The following is a 16,732-nucleotide window of genomic DNA, read 5'->3' as shown; positions in this document are numbered from 1 at the left end:
ACAATTTAAAAGGATGAAGAAGCAATATCAATCAGAAACATCCAGTGCTGCCGCCACATCTGCGTGTTTGTGCCATTGTAATCATTGGTCGTTGTTTCATGTCATTCGGAGTCTACCTTGATCTAAAAGTATAACCTTATTCCTTACTTATAAAACTCGGTGACTTTCTGAAAAATTATATTTATATGGTGTTTTTGTTACTCACCAACAAGGATCATTGTTATCCAGTTAGACTTCTTCTTCTTGTGTCTCTATTTTTTTCTTCTGTTTGTGACATTAACAGAACACGGACTTCCTTTTTAGTTGCGTGTCACTGTTTCCACGGAAGGTGGAGTTGTCTGGCTTCAAGGAAAGTGAAAACCTCAAAAGGTAATGAAGCTATATTTACCCTGAGAATAAAACATGTTTCTCTTCTGTGCTCAAAACAACAATGATTAAAATGTGATACATTGTCCTCTTCTGTGCTTTACATTTTAGTACTTTAATTTACAGCTTAAAAGTCATTATAGAGAAAAAGCAAGCTCTACTTGACCTTTTATCAATATTTTGGCAGAAGGAACTTTTTCACTTTCTATCGCACCCCGGTCCCTTCTAGATTGAATTCGATATTTTAAAGTTTGATTGACTTTAAGTCAAATTAATTTGAAATCGGATCTGTCTGGGGGAAGGAGGCTGTCAAACTTAAGGAGGAGGTTCAATTAGCCCAAGGTTCTCTTGAGTCGGGGGCCAAAAAGTATTGTCTGTGTGTCAAATACATATTTGATTCCTTCGTGCCAGAGAGCCCCATTGTTGTCTAGATAGAATATAACAAGAACATTTGAATGAGCCACACTGGTTGATATATATCCACACATAGGCCTACCTGCCTGCTGTAAATATGAACAAACACCACAATTTGCACTCTTTAAAGTGTACTGATCTACTGCGAACAAATTAACTATCTTCTTCATTAATTAAAAGTGTTTTACTTTTTGTAAACACATTTTTAGAAACTTTACTTTCCCAGCTGTGTTCAAAGATTACTGTCTTCAGTAGAAGTTAGTGTTCTGTTTTTCTGTAGAAGTTAGTGTTCTACAGAAAACACACATATTTGTGAATTAAAGACAGGGTATTTAATTCACAAACTTTTACATACCCTGAAGCCATTCTTTTGTTGGTTTTGGTCTGTTAATTTAGTTGAACATCAGGAAATACATATATATATATACATGCGAGCAGTCATTCATTATATCATTATTTTTGAATGCATGGGAGGCAAGTAATCTGTTAAAGTTATCAAGTCTTGGCACCCTTTGTTGACTGTGCTTGCTTTTTCAACACAGATAACCATACTTCCATTTGCCATGTGTGGGTGATAATTAGATATGACTGATAACAGGTAAATAAATAAGGTAAGAAATATAAAAGATATCGGTAATAAGTTGGAGGGCTTTTTCACTTTGAGAGACAAGCATAAGCAGTCACAGGTGGATTTTTTTTAAATGTACATTATTAAAAGAATATACATGACCAGAGCAGACTATGCTAACTTAACATAAACCCATAAATACAACCCACAAGACAATGTAGTATTTCAGTTATACTATTTAACAGCTTACACAAACACAGCTAGCAAAAAATATACTATAATATAGAAATACACAGAATGTAGTACCCAAGTCCCATTCCCCCTAGAATGGTGTGACAGGTTGGGGTGGTGCATGACCACTTCCTGTAACACCTGTTGCCCATGCCTGACAAGCAAGTCGGTCACCAATGGCTTCCTGCTGCATAACCTTCAACACGTTTAACTCATAAGCAGCCCAGACTTAGCTAGAACAATTGACGGTATACTTAACTTAAAGATGTTCTAAGCGTTATGGGGTTTTCCCTTTCATATAGTATGTTTTATAGGTTTTTGTGAATGTAAATGGTCTGCAAAGGCTAAAATCCCAATGTTCTCAAACTTTGAGTTTGATTTATGGAGATTTGTGTCATCATTTATCTCTTTTCTTATACATACAGTATGTGGACTGTGAGGATGACGTAAGTGCAAGAAGGTTACAGACATGTATTTCAACTTTGTTTGGGATGTAGGTGAAGCCTACCTACCTCTTCCTGTTACCCCTCATATTAGATTATAGGCATGGTACATATTTCTCTGGAATATCTGCCTCCATCCCAAAACAATATAATTGTAAAACATTTTTTTATTATTATTTTTTATTTTATATTATTTGTATTGTTATATTTACTTAATTTTATTATTATTAACTTATTTACTTATAAATCTATTTAAATGTGTATTTTCATTAGCACTTGTTGTGATACTGTAGCAGATGTGGTATCCCCATCATCATCAATATGACTACCAGATTATATATATATTTCTCGAACAAAATATATAAGCATTACATCATATTACCTTTGTATGGAGTCAGTCCATCTCCTCCCATGAATAGCAGTCATGAGCATTATACTTTGTGTGTTCAGTGTGCATGATGACGTAGAGGTTAAAGTTCCACTCAGTGATAACAACATCTCGCAGCTTCCATGCTGCAACGAGGCGAATAAAGGGAATTTAAACAGCTCTGTGTGTGGTTGCTGGTTAGTTGACTAAGGAGTAAAAAGACCAATGGAGCTCACGGCTGTTTGTGTGTAGAAATTGCTTTGGGTTTTAACTATCGGACTGCTGACTGCGAGAAATAACCACTGGATGAAGGAGCGTTCACAGGTGAAACGATAGTTAGCATTAGCATATATGTTAGCTGTATCCCTGTCAAGCCAGCTGTCAACTTGATGTTAACTCACACTTAATATTGTTAGACTGTTAACCAGTTTGGTAATTTGCCTTAACAAGTAACGACCCCACAAACACTCTCACCTATTGTGGGCTTTCCCTTAGAGTGTAATGAAACGTGTTCAGTCATTTAAGTTATACCCTCATGTTGTTTGTTTGTAAGCTGATTAGCTAGCATGCTAACGATAGAAGTTAAGCTAGCTGTCTTTAAGCAATTGCGTCTTTAATTCGTGTACATTGAAGTTACATCCCATACTTAAAGCCACATCGTTGTGGACACAGAAACACGATTTGTCAACGTCTGTTTTAACCTTAAAGGAGTGCGTTAGCTGTGTTGTGTTTGCCAATACAACTGTTTGGAAGAGGCTAACTTTAGGTTCTGAATAGTGATGTGTCGCTTTTAAGTGAACGACGGGAGCCGGCTCGCGCCCGCGAACGAGCCTTTTATTTATTTTGTTAAGTAATACAAGACAGAATGATATGATGATCTCCGCGCTACAGCTGCTCCGTGCATGCATGCAGTGACATGTAATATCCAAGGATTAGAGACTGTTGGATGCTGCTGTTTTGAGCATTGCAATATATTTATTTCCACTATGTTATTTATTTATGATTATCTCTAGGCTCAGCAAAGTTTGATGTCAGCTGTTGCTGTCTTTTTTTCTATAGTTAATACTGAAATAGAGCCCTGCTGTTTTGTCAGGGCCTTTTCTTTAAATATAATTTTAAAATGTCGATACAGTAGCCCCTTTTTTTTACACATTTGATATCTGAAAAAATCATGGTACTTCATCATATTGATCTAGCAATCATGTAAACCTAAATTCTACTGTATATAAAGTAATCAAACTTGATTTGTGCCTTCTGTGGCCTTATACATGCAGATATCTCAATAGAATATTTTCCTCGTGAAGAAAAACGTTTCTATAGACTCATGGTATACATTTTCACATCACCCCAAGATTTACAGCAGACCTTTGGTAGTGTTCTTGTCACAGGGTGATTTATTGCCTTGCTTAACAAAACGCTTCAGTATCATAAACCATGCGTTTGGCAAAGTTATTATTTTCTGCAATATTCCCAAATTAATGGAAAATTCTCATTGCTTTTTGTGAAGTCACCCTTCTGTTGCTAGGATATTCATAAGAAAAGACGTCATCAGTGCATCCCTCTATTGCTCATTAGATGTGCATGTTTCATAGTTCTATAGAAATATTTAATTGCTTATTGTGATGAAATTAAATGTTCCTTTGGTTGAATGAACAAGAGACTTTTTAACAGTAACATATTTTGTTTTAGGATGGCGGGAGTGTTCGACATAGACTTGGAAACTGAGGACCTCAGTGATGCAGAGGTCTGTATGCACTAAGTATACTTGAAATACACAGCAGAGGTTGCGCTAGACTTTTTCGCTGCCCGTCATTTTGACGGACAGGATCGTGACATTTCCGTCAAAATCCATTATATTCAGGGGTGCACATAACTTTTTTGCCCTGGTTCTCAAAGGAGCACCTGGAGATGTTGCTTGGTGCTCATCCTTAAAATGAAATAAACCGTAACTTTTGAGGGGGTCTTGACTTTATTTGCCAGACACACGCGCTGAACACACATGCAGAGGTGAACACAGAACACACATGCAGAGGTGAACACAGAACACACATGCAGTGGTGCACACAAGACAACATTAGCACGACCAGTAATCCTACAAGCTGTCATCACTACCCTCCTGACTGTTCTCCTCACTGTCTTCCTCTCTGTCAGACATGGTAGCTGATGATGTAGGCCTACTACTTTCTCTCTGGTTGAGTCTGCGATTAGCTGCTTGCATCCACAAGTCAACAGCTGGGTTTGGGTCGAAAGTCTCTGTTGTCATCTTAGACAAGTGGATGTAATCACATAAGTATGTGAACATAACCAATAACCTACCATAGCCAATAACAAATTAATGTAACTTATTTTATTTGTGTTGTTCATTCATATCTTATTTTACCTTAACATTTATTTATGCATTTTTTTTAAATCTCTCCAGTTTTAAAGGATATTTTTGGTTACTGTCCTATAGTATGCATTGGAATGATTTAAAACCTGTTTATCCCAATAATTATAAAGGAGTGCCTTGGAAATATGTGTTTACATAAATTGCGACCAAACCGTTTGAACTTAGACTAAAGTGAACTATCTAAACACTCACAGTCCTTTACCTCACTGAGCTGTAGTTATCAGCCTCTCAGTCTGACTGGAGAGGACTCTCCCTCCACATTATTGTAGAAACATCTTCTTCTTATATCCGTTAGAGCAGCTAGCACGGCACCAGATTCTAATAACAACAGCGCTGGTACCGATGCACCCTCCCTCTCTCCCTCGCATTTTGGCTGTGAGCTGCGGGCGCCAGATAAGCCAACATCCTCCATTTTCATCACTTACAGTGCCCATCGTACAGGGCAAATGAAACGTGTAACCGGGGTGAAAAGGGTGTTACATTTAGTTAATTATGAATGTTGTTACATCAAGGCCGAAAATTAGGATGAGCCCCAACGGTCAAAATGTTTTTTTCCCTCCCAGAACTGCCAGCGCAGCGACTCCACAGATCTGGCGCCCTAGGCGAACATCTAGCCAGTGCTACGGGCCGACCCTGAGTTCATATCATGGTTCATACATGTATGCAACTCGCAAATATCTTTCTCTCTCTCTTCTCTCTTCTCTCTCTCTCATCTCTCCTCTCTCCTCTATTTTCTCTTTTCTCTTCTCCCTTCTCTCTCTCCCTCTCTCAATGTTGGTACGCAAATGCGTTTTGTTTCAAATGACCCGGTGCTCTTTTTTTGGCGGAGGTGGGCATGCGCACCTGCGCACCAGTTATGTGCAGCCCTGATTATAACCCGTCGGCCTGTGCACAACTCTGCTCGTGAACTGTTAGCGCATGCCCACTGCACCTCGCGGGAGCGCAGCGTAAAGCTTCTACTCACAGACATTTCAATGATCTGTTCGGAAAAGTTAGGTTTGGAAACTATATAATTTCCTTTTGGGAAGGCATGCATAATAACCAGTGGTGTAGTGGGGATCTTTTTACTGGGGGGACGCTATTTTAATTAGGTCATCCCAAACAATGCTACACAAGTGCGCACGCGCACAGTGCACTCACAAAACGGGCAGACAGGTCCACAGAAACTACCGGTATGCTTAGTCCTACTTTAGTTACTGTACTGCAAAAAGCAAACGGCGCTGCGCTCAACACACACAGACTCAAAACCATGGACACACAGGCACATAAGTTACATAAACAATTTATAGGCCTAAATTGCATAAGCTACAGTATTGCAACTAAGCAGACAGTGCTGCTTCTCTCTCTATCTATCCACTTTCTAAATCTATTTAAAACTCATAACAAACAAACAAAATGTCCAAAGTTGTCCTGAAATTAACTTATTAAATAAACAAAACGAAAAATATAGCCATATTTATGCAAACAACATTGAATCTGGACTTGACATTATTCTGATTAGGCCTAGCCTACATTGCAAATAAGCAGACAGCGCTGCTTTTCTCACACACACACACACACACACACACACACACACACACACACACACACACACACACACACACACACCCCTTGGGTTTTGAAGACTGATAAATCCGAAATGGATGAACAAACTTTGCAGCCCAGTTTCCCAGCTTTGCAGTCTATCCACGGGTAGCCTCTTGTTTCCTCCGCCACATCTCCTCCGTCCATACCTCTGGGAAAGGTGAGCTTGAGCTAGCTAGAGGAACGTTGCTGGCGCAGCTAACGTGCACGTTAGCTAGCATTATCCACGTCTTGAGGCGGCTCTTCTGATTATGTATTACTAGCAGCTTCACTTGTAGCTTCGGTGCTGCTAGCCTCTTTCTTCTTGTGAATTATATTCTTTTTAGAAAAGAAGTCAAGTAAAACATGTTAGCCTGCCATTATAGAGCTTTTTCGTTAGCGTTCTTGAGGGAAAGAGCTGCCGCAAAATCGGCGGGTGTGGCGAGCTGGCTCGCCGTGGGTGTGTCAGTGACAGCGGGGTCACGAGCGTGATGATGAATCATACTTTTTTAAGGAAATCGTTTTTATTTTGTATTATAATTACTGTGAAATGTATTATGTTTTCGTCATTATTACAACAAATACATACTTGCAACTGATAACACTGGCAATGATTTTATATTTAATAGACTTAAAAAAAAGATCATGCTCCAAATAAGTGGGGGTACGGCGTACCCAACGCCCACTACACCACTGATAATAACACGGCATAATAACACCGGAGCCCCGCTGCGGGGAAACTTTCGCGCTGTTCTTTGAGTTTATTCTAATCTGTCAAAATGACGGACGGCTTTCAGATTTTTCCGTCATTTTAAAAAAAAAAACGTCATCGACGGAAATATTCGGTTAACACGACCTCTGATACACAGTAACAAGAACACTATTAATTTGTCTAATTCCAGGCGGTTTCTACTTTAGAAACATTTTAAACGCATGATACTTCTCTGTACAACTTACAGATATTATTAAAAGTTCAGATCTGAGGTATTGTCCACAGTAATAACTGTTACATGTCTAATATGTGTAATATGTAATGTGAAGCGCTTTGAGCACTTGGGAAAGCGCTCTAACAAAAATGTAATGAATTATTATTATTATTATTATTATTATTATTGCCACAATCATATTAATTCTAAAATGTGAAATACATCTCTGTTTTTAGGATAAATGTGGCTAATATGAAAAACAAAAATATTAACATATTTTTAACTTTGTTTAACCTCATTGTCTTGCTGTTCATCTGTAGGATGATGTCTGTGACTTGACTGTAACAGAACCAGAGAAGTAAGTTGAATTAACAATACACAATGTATAAATGGATGCTAATATATTGCACAAGATGTATTTTTAACCCTAACTGCTAATGTTTTGTGTCATCCCAGTGTGCAGACAGAGGAGGTGGAGCTGACCAGTGAGAGTGTCAACAGAGACAGTGAGAGAGTGGGACCGGACTGCTTTGAGCTTCTGACTGTACTCGGAAAAGGAGCCTATGGCAAGGTGTGTGTGTGTGTGTGTGTGTGTGTGTGTGTGTGTGTGTGTGTGTGTGTGTGTGTGTGTGTGTGTGTGTGTGTGTGTGTGTGTGTGTGTGTGTGTGTGTGTGTGTGTGTGTGTGTGTGTGTGTGTGTGTGTGTGTGTGTGTGTGTGTGTGTGTGTGTGTGTGTGTGCTGTGTGTGTGTGTGTGTGTGTGTGTGTGTGTGTGTGTGTGTGTGTGTGTGTGTGTGTGTGTGTGTGTGTGTGTGTGTGTGTGTGTGTGTGTGTGTGTGTGTGTGTGTGTGTGTGTGTGTGTGTGTGTGTGTGTGTGTGTGTGTGTGTGTGTGTGTGTGTGTGTGTGTGTGTGTGTGTGTGTGTGTGTGTGTGTGTGTGTGTGTGTGCTGTGTGTGTGTGTGTGTGTGTGTGTGTGTGTGTGTGTGTGTGTGTGTGTGTGTGTGTGTGTGTGTGTGTGTGTGTGTGTGTGTGTGTGTGTGTGTGTGTGTGTGTGTGTGTGTGTGTGTGTGTGTGTGTGTGTGTGTGTGTGTGTGGTGGTGTGGTGTGTGTGTGTGTGTGTGTGTGTGTGGGTGGTTTCACAACTACCAATATTTACTAGTCGACGCGTTTTTCAAAATAGTAGTCGACTACTCGTTACGTCATAATAAAGACACACAAAGAGAGGTGTACAACTGTATTTTATATTGGAACTCATACAGTTACATTAAACACTGCATTTTAATTTGTGTTACATGGCTGAGTAAATTACAAACAGTAACTGGACTTAGTAAATAACAAACAGTAACTGGACTCACCAAAATCGACAGCAAAAAACTCCGTTTACTGAAATGCCACGTAAATCCAGTGCGCAACAGCGCATTGCGCAACACTTTACTCGCTATCCTCCACGATAACGTCCACCTTTCCAGATGTTTGGTTTGCGTTGAGGAACACCAACGCATCGACATGTGAGGGAAGGAGGCTTGACCGCTTTCGGGTGACAGCGTTGCCTGCCAGGGAAAAAACCCTCTCACTCGGGGTGCCTGGAATAGCCAGGTAGCTCCTCGAAAGCTTGGCTAAACGGGGGACGCGGTGCGCGTTTTCTGCCCACCACTCCAGTGGGTTATCCATTGTGGGGATATGCAGTGTCCGCTGGCAGTAAACCCTAGCTCATCATCCGCATCACTGTTGACCCGTTTTTTCTTGCTGCTCGTCTGCCTCTGTCCTGTGCTGACGTCGGTCCGTTGCTCACTGGTGCTAGCATTACTGCTAGTGCTAGCTGTTGGCAGCGGGTGTCTCATCTTCAGATGGTTGCGCATAGCAGATGTATTTTTGTTGTACTTCAGTACAGCTGTACACAACTGACACTTCACTGTGGAGTTGGTTACATCTTTGTTGAAGTACTGCCATACATAAGAATGTCGGACGTGTTTTGAAGCATTTTGCAGCACCTCGTTTACCTCCATTTTTCACACGACTAGTTGACTAGGGCCTACAGCGACGACTAGTGGTAAAGGTAGTCGACTAGTCGATTAGTTGGTGAAACCCCTAGTGCAGGGGTCTTCAACTAAAATTCAACGAGGTCCAGTTAGAGAAAATCTCCCCATGCAAAGGTCCGGAACATCAAAATGTCTAACTTGCTTCATGAATTAGTGTGATATATATTGAAGTGTCCTGTAGCTTTATCAACGTCTGCATGTAATCAACAACTGACTGCCAATCAAATAAAGAAAGTACAATTCAAAAACAACAATATTTATTGTCAATTAACATTACTTAAATACTGTGGATATGTGTAATGTTCCTCTCGGGCTGCATTTACAAATAAAATAGAGACAATAAATAAAATAGCTTTTGAAAATATGTGCATCTTAAAAGTGCTTAATTTTAGATAAATAAAATAAAGTGTAGCAGCAGCTTGAGTGTCCCTTTTTCTTTGTTAACCGTTTCACATCATGACTTAACAGTTTCAGACGATTATAGAACAATATCAGTCTTTACACATCATAACAATTGAACAGTTTAAAGTTTCTCTTTCTTTCCCTCTTATATTGCAGTCCCTCACTCACTTTGTTTAAATTCAGTGTGAGAATTGAGCTCGAGCTTGTCCTGCCAGGAGTTTGTAAATCTGGGCTGACATGGAGTCAGGGCCATTCTCATACACATGCAGGTGCTCATTGGTTACAGTGATGCAAACACAGGTATGGTGAAAAAAAAAAGAACTATTCGAAGCAGAAAAAAAAACAGCGTAATATACCATCTGACAAAGGCCTGTGCTATAATGCTTCAATTAACTGCTATTCTTTATAATATACTCAGATCAATAGGAGACAGAGGTGTTAAGTTATAAATCAAGGGTTTTTATTATTATTTACAGCAGGGGAGGGGAACCTTTTTCCTTTCAATTTTTACAACATCCTCCGAGGGTCGTACAAATTATTGAACTCAACCTTTGCTTAAAAAAACTAAAATCACAGCCCATTCATTTCGCCTTTCTTTCATGCTGTGCAAAGAAAAAGCAACCTCTTAATCCAGATATCTCACCATGACTCGTGCGTGCATGCATGCATGTGCACGGTGTGGCATGACCACCAAAACAGAAAGATATGGACACAAGATGTGTGCAAATGTATTTAGTATCCTATCCATGTGAACATGATTTAAGTGGGGGGGGACCTAACCTCCTCTAGGGGGGTCCGGGGGCATGCTCCCCCGGGAAGATTTTTTTTAAAATATTGAAGTTAAAAGCATCAATCTAGTGCACTTTGAGAGCAACATTAAGAGTTCTATTTCGTCCCTACTGACCGCCAGAGGCGGTGCTTTAGCACTGGATGTGTCCATCGCGCGCATGCGCAGCTCGAGTACCAATACCAACAAAGTCACCTGTGACCCACGTGACACCGGCTATATCAGCCGGTGTCGTCAGTGGATCTGTTCCTTTCATCTTCTCGCTGCGCGAGAGTACCTTGGCTACATTTTTTTGTAGCCTACAGCGTACGTTCGGTTGGAATATTTGTTAAGGATTCTCTGCAAACAGCTGGCTGTGTGCAGCTTTGCGACTCATCCAGTCGGGGCCGCGGGTTTACCCGTCCTCCAGGATCTGTGGCTGGCTGCGCAGAGACTTCGTTCGGACAGGTTGGTGTCGGCTTGGTTGGTGATGGCAGTGTTTTCGCTCCCTCTCCCAGCCTAGTTGTCCCGTTACTGTCTGTTTTGCTTTTTGGGCTTCAACTTTTATGGTGACGGAGGTGTTTCCGCTCCCTCTCCCAGGAGTTGCCCTTGCTGTGCTTTTGTACTTATTCTGCGAACTTCATTAGCATTGAGCTAGTTAGCAGTAGCGCTGCAGCCACTCGGCTGACGCCGTGTTAAGCACCGGAGTTTCCCGTGCTGTTTTTTTCTTTAGAAGCCAGTTTCCGGTCTTAGCTTGTGTAAAGCTTCTTGATTTGGGGTGTAGCTACATCCCCTTTGTTTGTTCGGCGAGTAGCAGCACCGCTCTACTCTTCCCGTTCAGCAGGTAGGCATTCGTCTTTAATTTAACCAGTGAAGGTACTGCTCTCGCCCCCGCTCCTGGTAGATGCCAAACTACCTTGTTTATTCCGTTGAGCAGGTAGCTGGTGAAGGCTGTGTTCCCGCACCCGCTCCCGGTTACGCTGCATCGGGCATTTGTCTTAAATTAACCAGTGAAGGCAGTGTTCTCGCCCCCGCTCCTGGTAGATGCTAAACTGCCTCGTTTATTCCGTTGAGCAGGTAGCTGGTGAAGGCTGTGTTCCCGCACCCGCTCCCGGTTACGCTGCATCTGGCATTTGTCTTAAATTAACCAGTGAAGGCAGTGTTCTCGCCCCCGCTCCTGGTAGACGCTAAATTGCCCGGTTTCCGTTAAGCAGGTAGCTGGTGAAGGCTGTGTTCCCGCACCCACTCCCGGTTACGCTGCATCTGGCACTCGCCTCTAGCTCAACCAGTGAAGGCAGTGTTCTCGCCCCCGCTCCTGGTAAACTGCCTTATTTATTAACCCAGCTAGGTGAAGGCAGTGCTCTCGCTCCCGCTCCCTCTGCCGGTAACGTGGGTATACTTACATCCCTCTTTCTGTTTGGCGAGTAGCGGCGCGGCTCTACTCTTTCTGTGAAGCAGGTAGCTGGTGAAGGCTGTGTTCCCGCACCCACTCCCGGCTACGCTGCGTCTGGCTACCTACAGAATGGCTCATGCATGTAGCGCCTGTATGGCTTCTCTTGAGCCCGAGGACGGCCATGACCGCTGCCCCTCTTGCCTCGGCCTCGAGCATCTAAGGGAGGCTCTCACGGTAGGGGCCTGCATGAACTGTAGTTGCATGCCCCGGGCACTCAGAATGGCTAGACTCACTGAGGTGGAACAGCTGGCGGCAGCCAACGGACACCTCTCTTGGTCACATCCTCCTCCAGATCAGTTCGGCCGTCCCCGGCGACTTGAGGGAGCGATGGCCATGGGTGCACCCCCCCCAATAGGAGGACTAGAAACAGGCTGTCCTCTAAAGTGGATCAGCTGGCTACCGACATGGACACAATAAAGTCGCTCCTCTTGGCCCTTCAGCCAGGGCCCGGTATAGGTGCTGCTAGTGTGCCGCCTGCCCCTCCTTCGGTTGCCGCCCCTCCTTCAGTTGCCGCACCTCTGTATGAGGATGCCTTGTCGCTAGCGGCTTCGGCTAACCTCTTCAATGAAGAGACGGAGGACGAGGTCCCGCTCGAGGAGGCTTCCCTCTCCTCTGCTCAGGGGTCTCGGCAGGGCGTGGATGACGACTCCATGGCGGCCATTATTCGTACGGCCCTGGCGCACCTGCAGATTCCGGTTCCGCAGGCCGACTTAGTTCAGGCTAGTGCCTTCTTCAGGCGTAGCCCAGCCCCTGTCCCCCTCACCGTTCCTCCTTCAGAGGAGTACCTAAGGGAGCTCCAGGCATGCTGGAGGAACACCAGGGCTCTCGGCCACGCTGGCTCCGATGCCCGGACCTTGGCTGCCATGCAGGACCCGGCGAGGCTGGGGCTGGGTGGCATGCCACCCATTGAGCCTGCCATCGCCTCCCTGATTCTGGCTCCTGACGAGGCTCTAAGGCCTGTGGTCAGGTGCCCTCAGCCTCAGTGCAGGGTCACAGATGGCCTGCTCTGTAGGGCCTATGACGCAGCAGCACGCATGGGTCGTATCGGGAACTCCCTCTCCCATCTAATGCTGGCCGTCTCCGCCTCGCTGCAGCAGGCTCCGGCCGAGCCTTCTTTGCTGGGCCTCAGTGATGCATCACTGCAGGCCTTTGCCCTAATGACTAGGGAATTGGGACGAGTTATGTCCTTTCTGGTACAGACTCGTCGCCAGGTTTGGCTGGCTCAGTCACCACTGACGGAGACATGTAGGAGAGTCCTCCGTAGCGTGCCAGTCGTGCCAGGGGAGCTGTTTGGGTCAGCTGCCCTGGAGGCGCTGGAGCGCGCTGCCCAAGCTAGGCAGACCAGGCAGCAGCTCTCGGGTCTTCGCAGACCCGTGGCCACTCCCAGCAGGCCCAGGGGCCGCTCTAGCAGCCGCACTCAGCCACCGGCTTACAGGGGTGGTCTGCAGAGGTCCCAGCGGCCCACTCAACCGGCCGATGGCTTTCGTGCCCCAGGACGCCTGGCTTCCAGGCGGCCTCATGCTTCAGAGCCTTACCGGCGCCCCCCAGGGGGCCCCAGGGGCCGGGGGGCTAGGCCCTGAAGTCCCGAGGCCGGTCGTCGGCTGTTTTTCCCAGCAGCAGCTCAGCTACTGGGCTGCCTGTACTTCCGACCCTTGGGTGATTTCCACCCTAACTCAGAGCTACGAATTGCAGTTCCGACGCCGGCCCCTAGCCTTCGGCCGGGTCAGTATGACAGTTGTCAACGACCCGGCGAAGGCCTTAGCTCTGGCCCAAGAGTTGTCCGTCCTCTTGGCCAAGGGCGCAATCGAGCCAGTGGACCCCCTGCTTCAGGGCGGGGGGTTCTACTCGGCGTACTTTCTTGTGAGCAAGAAAGTTGGCGGATTCCGTCCAGTTCTGGACCTCAGAGGAATCAACAGATTCTTAAGGGTACTGCCCTTCCATATGCTAACCACAGCAGACACCCTTCGTGTTGTCACACAGGGGGAGTGGTTCACAACCGTGGACTTGAAGGACGCCTACTTCCACGTGCCAATTGCATCCCATCACCGGAAGTCCTTGAGGTTCGCCTTTCAGGGCCGACATTATCAGTTCCGGGTGCTTCCCTTTGGTCTCTCCCTCTCTCCAAGGGTGTTCACCAGGGTTGTAGCGGCAGCGCTCGCTCCCCTGCAGGCACAGGGCATGAAGGTCCTGCCATATCTGGACGACTGGCTGGTTTGCGCGCCGTCCCGGGCCCAAGTGGCCCAGGATACGGCGCGCCTCTCATCCCATGTAGCCCGGTTGGGCCTAACAGTGAACGCCGGGAAGAGTTGCCTGGACCCTTCCCAACAGGTCACTTACCTGGGGATGGTCCTAGACTCGGTCGCCATGAGGGCCTACTTGACACCTCGTGGTGTGGACGACATTTCCCACCATCTTCGCATCTTCAGACTGGGCAAGAGGGTGCCTTACATCCAGTTCCTCCGGCTCTTAGGCAGACTGACAGCTGCCTCAGCCGTTGTGCCCTTGGGCATGCTATCACTGCGCCCCATGCAGATGTGGCTGAACAACTTTCGCTTGGACGCCAAGCGGCACAGGCACAAGAGAGTCAGGGTGTCTCAGCGGTGCCTCCACTCTCTGCTGGAGGGACAGGGCCTATCTTCTGATGGGTGTGCCTATGGGCGCCATCCCATCCCGCCGGGAAACGGTCACTGTGGATGCATGTCTCTCGGGGTGGGGTGCGGTGTGGCAGGGCAGGACTGTGCAGGGGCAGTGGTCTGCCCAGGAAGGTGCACACCATATCAATGTGCTGGAGCTGCGGGCTGTGTTGCTCGCACTCATGCACTTTTTACCCCAACTGGCGGGCAGGCATGTGCTCATTCGTTCGGACAACATGTCCGCCGTTGCCCAAATCAACCACCAGGGGGGCACCAGGTCCACACAGCTGCTCCGTGTTTCACAGAGCCTCTTGTCTTGGGCGCTCCCCCGCCTCGCCAGTCTGCAGGCAGTCTTTCTGCCAGGAGACCTGAATCAGGTCGCAGATTTCCTCTCACGGCGCAAGCCTCCACCGGGGGAGTGGAGGCTTAACCCAGAGGTGGTGGAGACAATTTGGAGCCTTTTCGGCAGGGCCGAGGTGGACCTCTTTGCCTCAGAAGAGTCGAGGCACTGCCCCCTCTGGTTCTCCTGGACGGAGGTGACCAGCCCGTTGGGTCAGGATGCCCTGGCGCACGACTGGCCGGACACTCTCCTGTATGCCTTCCCGCCGCTGCCTCTGATACTGCAGACGCTACAGAGGGTCCTTACTCAGGGGCACAGGCTCCTTCTGGTCGCCCCCCGCTGGCCGGGGAGAGTCTGGTTCCCACTGCTGCGCAGTCTCTGCTGCAGCCCACCTTGGCGTCTCCCCGACAGGAAGGACCTTCTGTCACAGCTCAAGGGTCAGATCTGGCGTCCCGACTCTCACCGCCTTCAGCTCTGGGTTTGGCCTCTGCAGGGCCCAACCCACTGTTGAGCGGCGTCACGGCATCAGTCAGGAAAACTATCCTGAATGCCAGAGCTCCATCCACTCGGGCACAGTATGAGTGCAAATGGAAGTTCTTCTCCCACTGGTGTGTGAGTAAGGCTGAGAATCCGGGGCATTGCTCCGTGGCCACCATTTTGGAGTTCCTGCAGTCCCTTCTGGAGAGTGGACGTTCTCACTCCACTTTGAAGGTGTATATGGCTGCGATCTCTGCCCGACATGTCGGAGTCGATGGCGCCACAGTGGGGCGCCACAGGTTGGTGTCCCTCTTTCTAAGAGGGGCTCTACGGCAGCGTCCCCCTAACACCCCAAGGGCCCCGGCTTGGGACCTGCCCCTAGTGCTGAATGCCCTATCATCTCCGCCCTTCGAGCCCCTGGCCCAGGTCGGGCTTAAGTGGCTGTCCCTGAAGGCAGCATTTCTGCTTGCCGTAACCTCAGGGAAGCGAGTCGGAGAGCTTCATGCCCTCTCCGTAAGCAGTACATGCCTGAGGTGGAACTCCGATGACTCGGGCGTTACCCTCTGGCCGAATGTGGCGTTCCTGCCCAAGGTGCTTCCACTAGCCCACTCCAATCGGCCTATCCAGCTGGCACGCTTTAACATTCCACAGGAGAGCGGCACACCTGAGTTGCTGTGCCCTGTGCGTGCCCTGAGGGCGTATATTGATGCTACAGCCGGTATACGGCAGTCAGAGCAGCTCTTCGTTTGCCATGGCGGCACTAAGAAGGGTCGTGCTCTCTCTAAGCAACGGCTGTCCCACTGGGTGGTTGATACCATCACACATGCCTATGGGGCCAGTGGCCGCCCCCTGCCATCAGGGGTGAGATGCCACTCTACAAGAAGCATCTCAACATCGTGGGCTGCCCTAAGAGGGGTGCCCCTGGAGACCATCTTTGCCGCGGCATCATGGGCGTCTTCTGGCACATTCTCCAGGTTCTACCGAGTCAATGTCGCCACTCCTCACCCTCTGGGTGTGGTCCTGTTGCCAAGCTCCGCTGCTTCCAGCTAGGTGAGTAAGTGCTTGGATTCTTCATGACATGGTTGGTATAGGTCATCCAGTGCTAAAGCACCGCCTCTGGCGGTCAGTAGGGACGAAATAGAACGATAGTTACGGCTGTAACTACGGTTCTATGAGTCCCGGATGACCGCCAGAGTATCCTGTCACTCAGAATTCTTGTGTGCTCGCGAGAAGATTCTGGGAACAGATCCACTGACGACACCGGCTGATATAGCCGGTGTCACGTTGGTCACAGGTGACTTTGTTGGTATTGGTACTCGAGCTGCGCATGCGCGCGATGGACACATCCAGTGCTAAA

At 46.9% G+C, this 16,732-nt stretch overlaps 1 protein-coding gene across 2 annotated transcripts in view; it reads left to right on the top strand.

Annotated features, from left to right (window-relative positions):
• The first annotated feature begins 2,483 nt into the window (after positions 1 to 2,483).
• Positions 2,484 to 16,732, top strand: part of LOC117560252 (ribosomal protein S6 kinase beta-2-like) — a 28,943-nt gene continuing 14,694 nt past the window's right edge. Inside the window, exons 1-4 of one of the 2 annotated variants that reach the window (XM_034237107.1) lie at positions 2,504 to 2,713; positions 4,079 to 4,133; positions 7,588 to 7,625; positions 7,724 to 7,838. In XM_034237107.1, coding sequence (XP_034092998.1) covers positions 4,080 to 4,133; positions 7,588 to 7,625; positions 7,724 to 7,838 — 207 coding nt within the window. In that variant the 5' untranslated portion in view covers positions 2,504 to 2,713; position 4,079. Of the gene's footprint in view, positions 2,714 to 4,078; positions 4,134 to 7,587; positions 7,626 to 7,723; positions 7,839 to 16,732 lie in introns of both variants that reach the window. The other variant, XM_034237108.1, reaches the window with a different exon arrangement.

Source organism: Gymnodraco acuticeps, unplaced genomic scaffold (genome assembly GCF_902827175.1).
Source record: "Gymnodraco acuticeps unplaced genomic scaffold, fGymAcu1.1, whole genome shotgun sequence".
In the NCBI taxonomy this organism is placed as follows: domain Eukaryota; kingdom Metazoa; phylum Chordata; class Actinopteri; order Perciformes; family Bathydraconidae; genus Gymnodraco; species Gymnodraco acuticeps.
The sequence above is the reverse complement of the archived record's forward strand: the minus strand, read 5'-3'. Positions and strand labels throughout refer to the sequence as shown.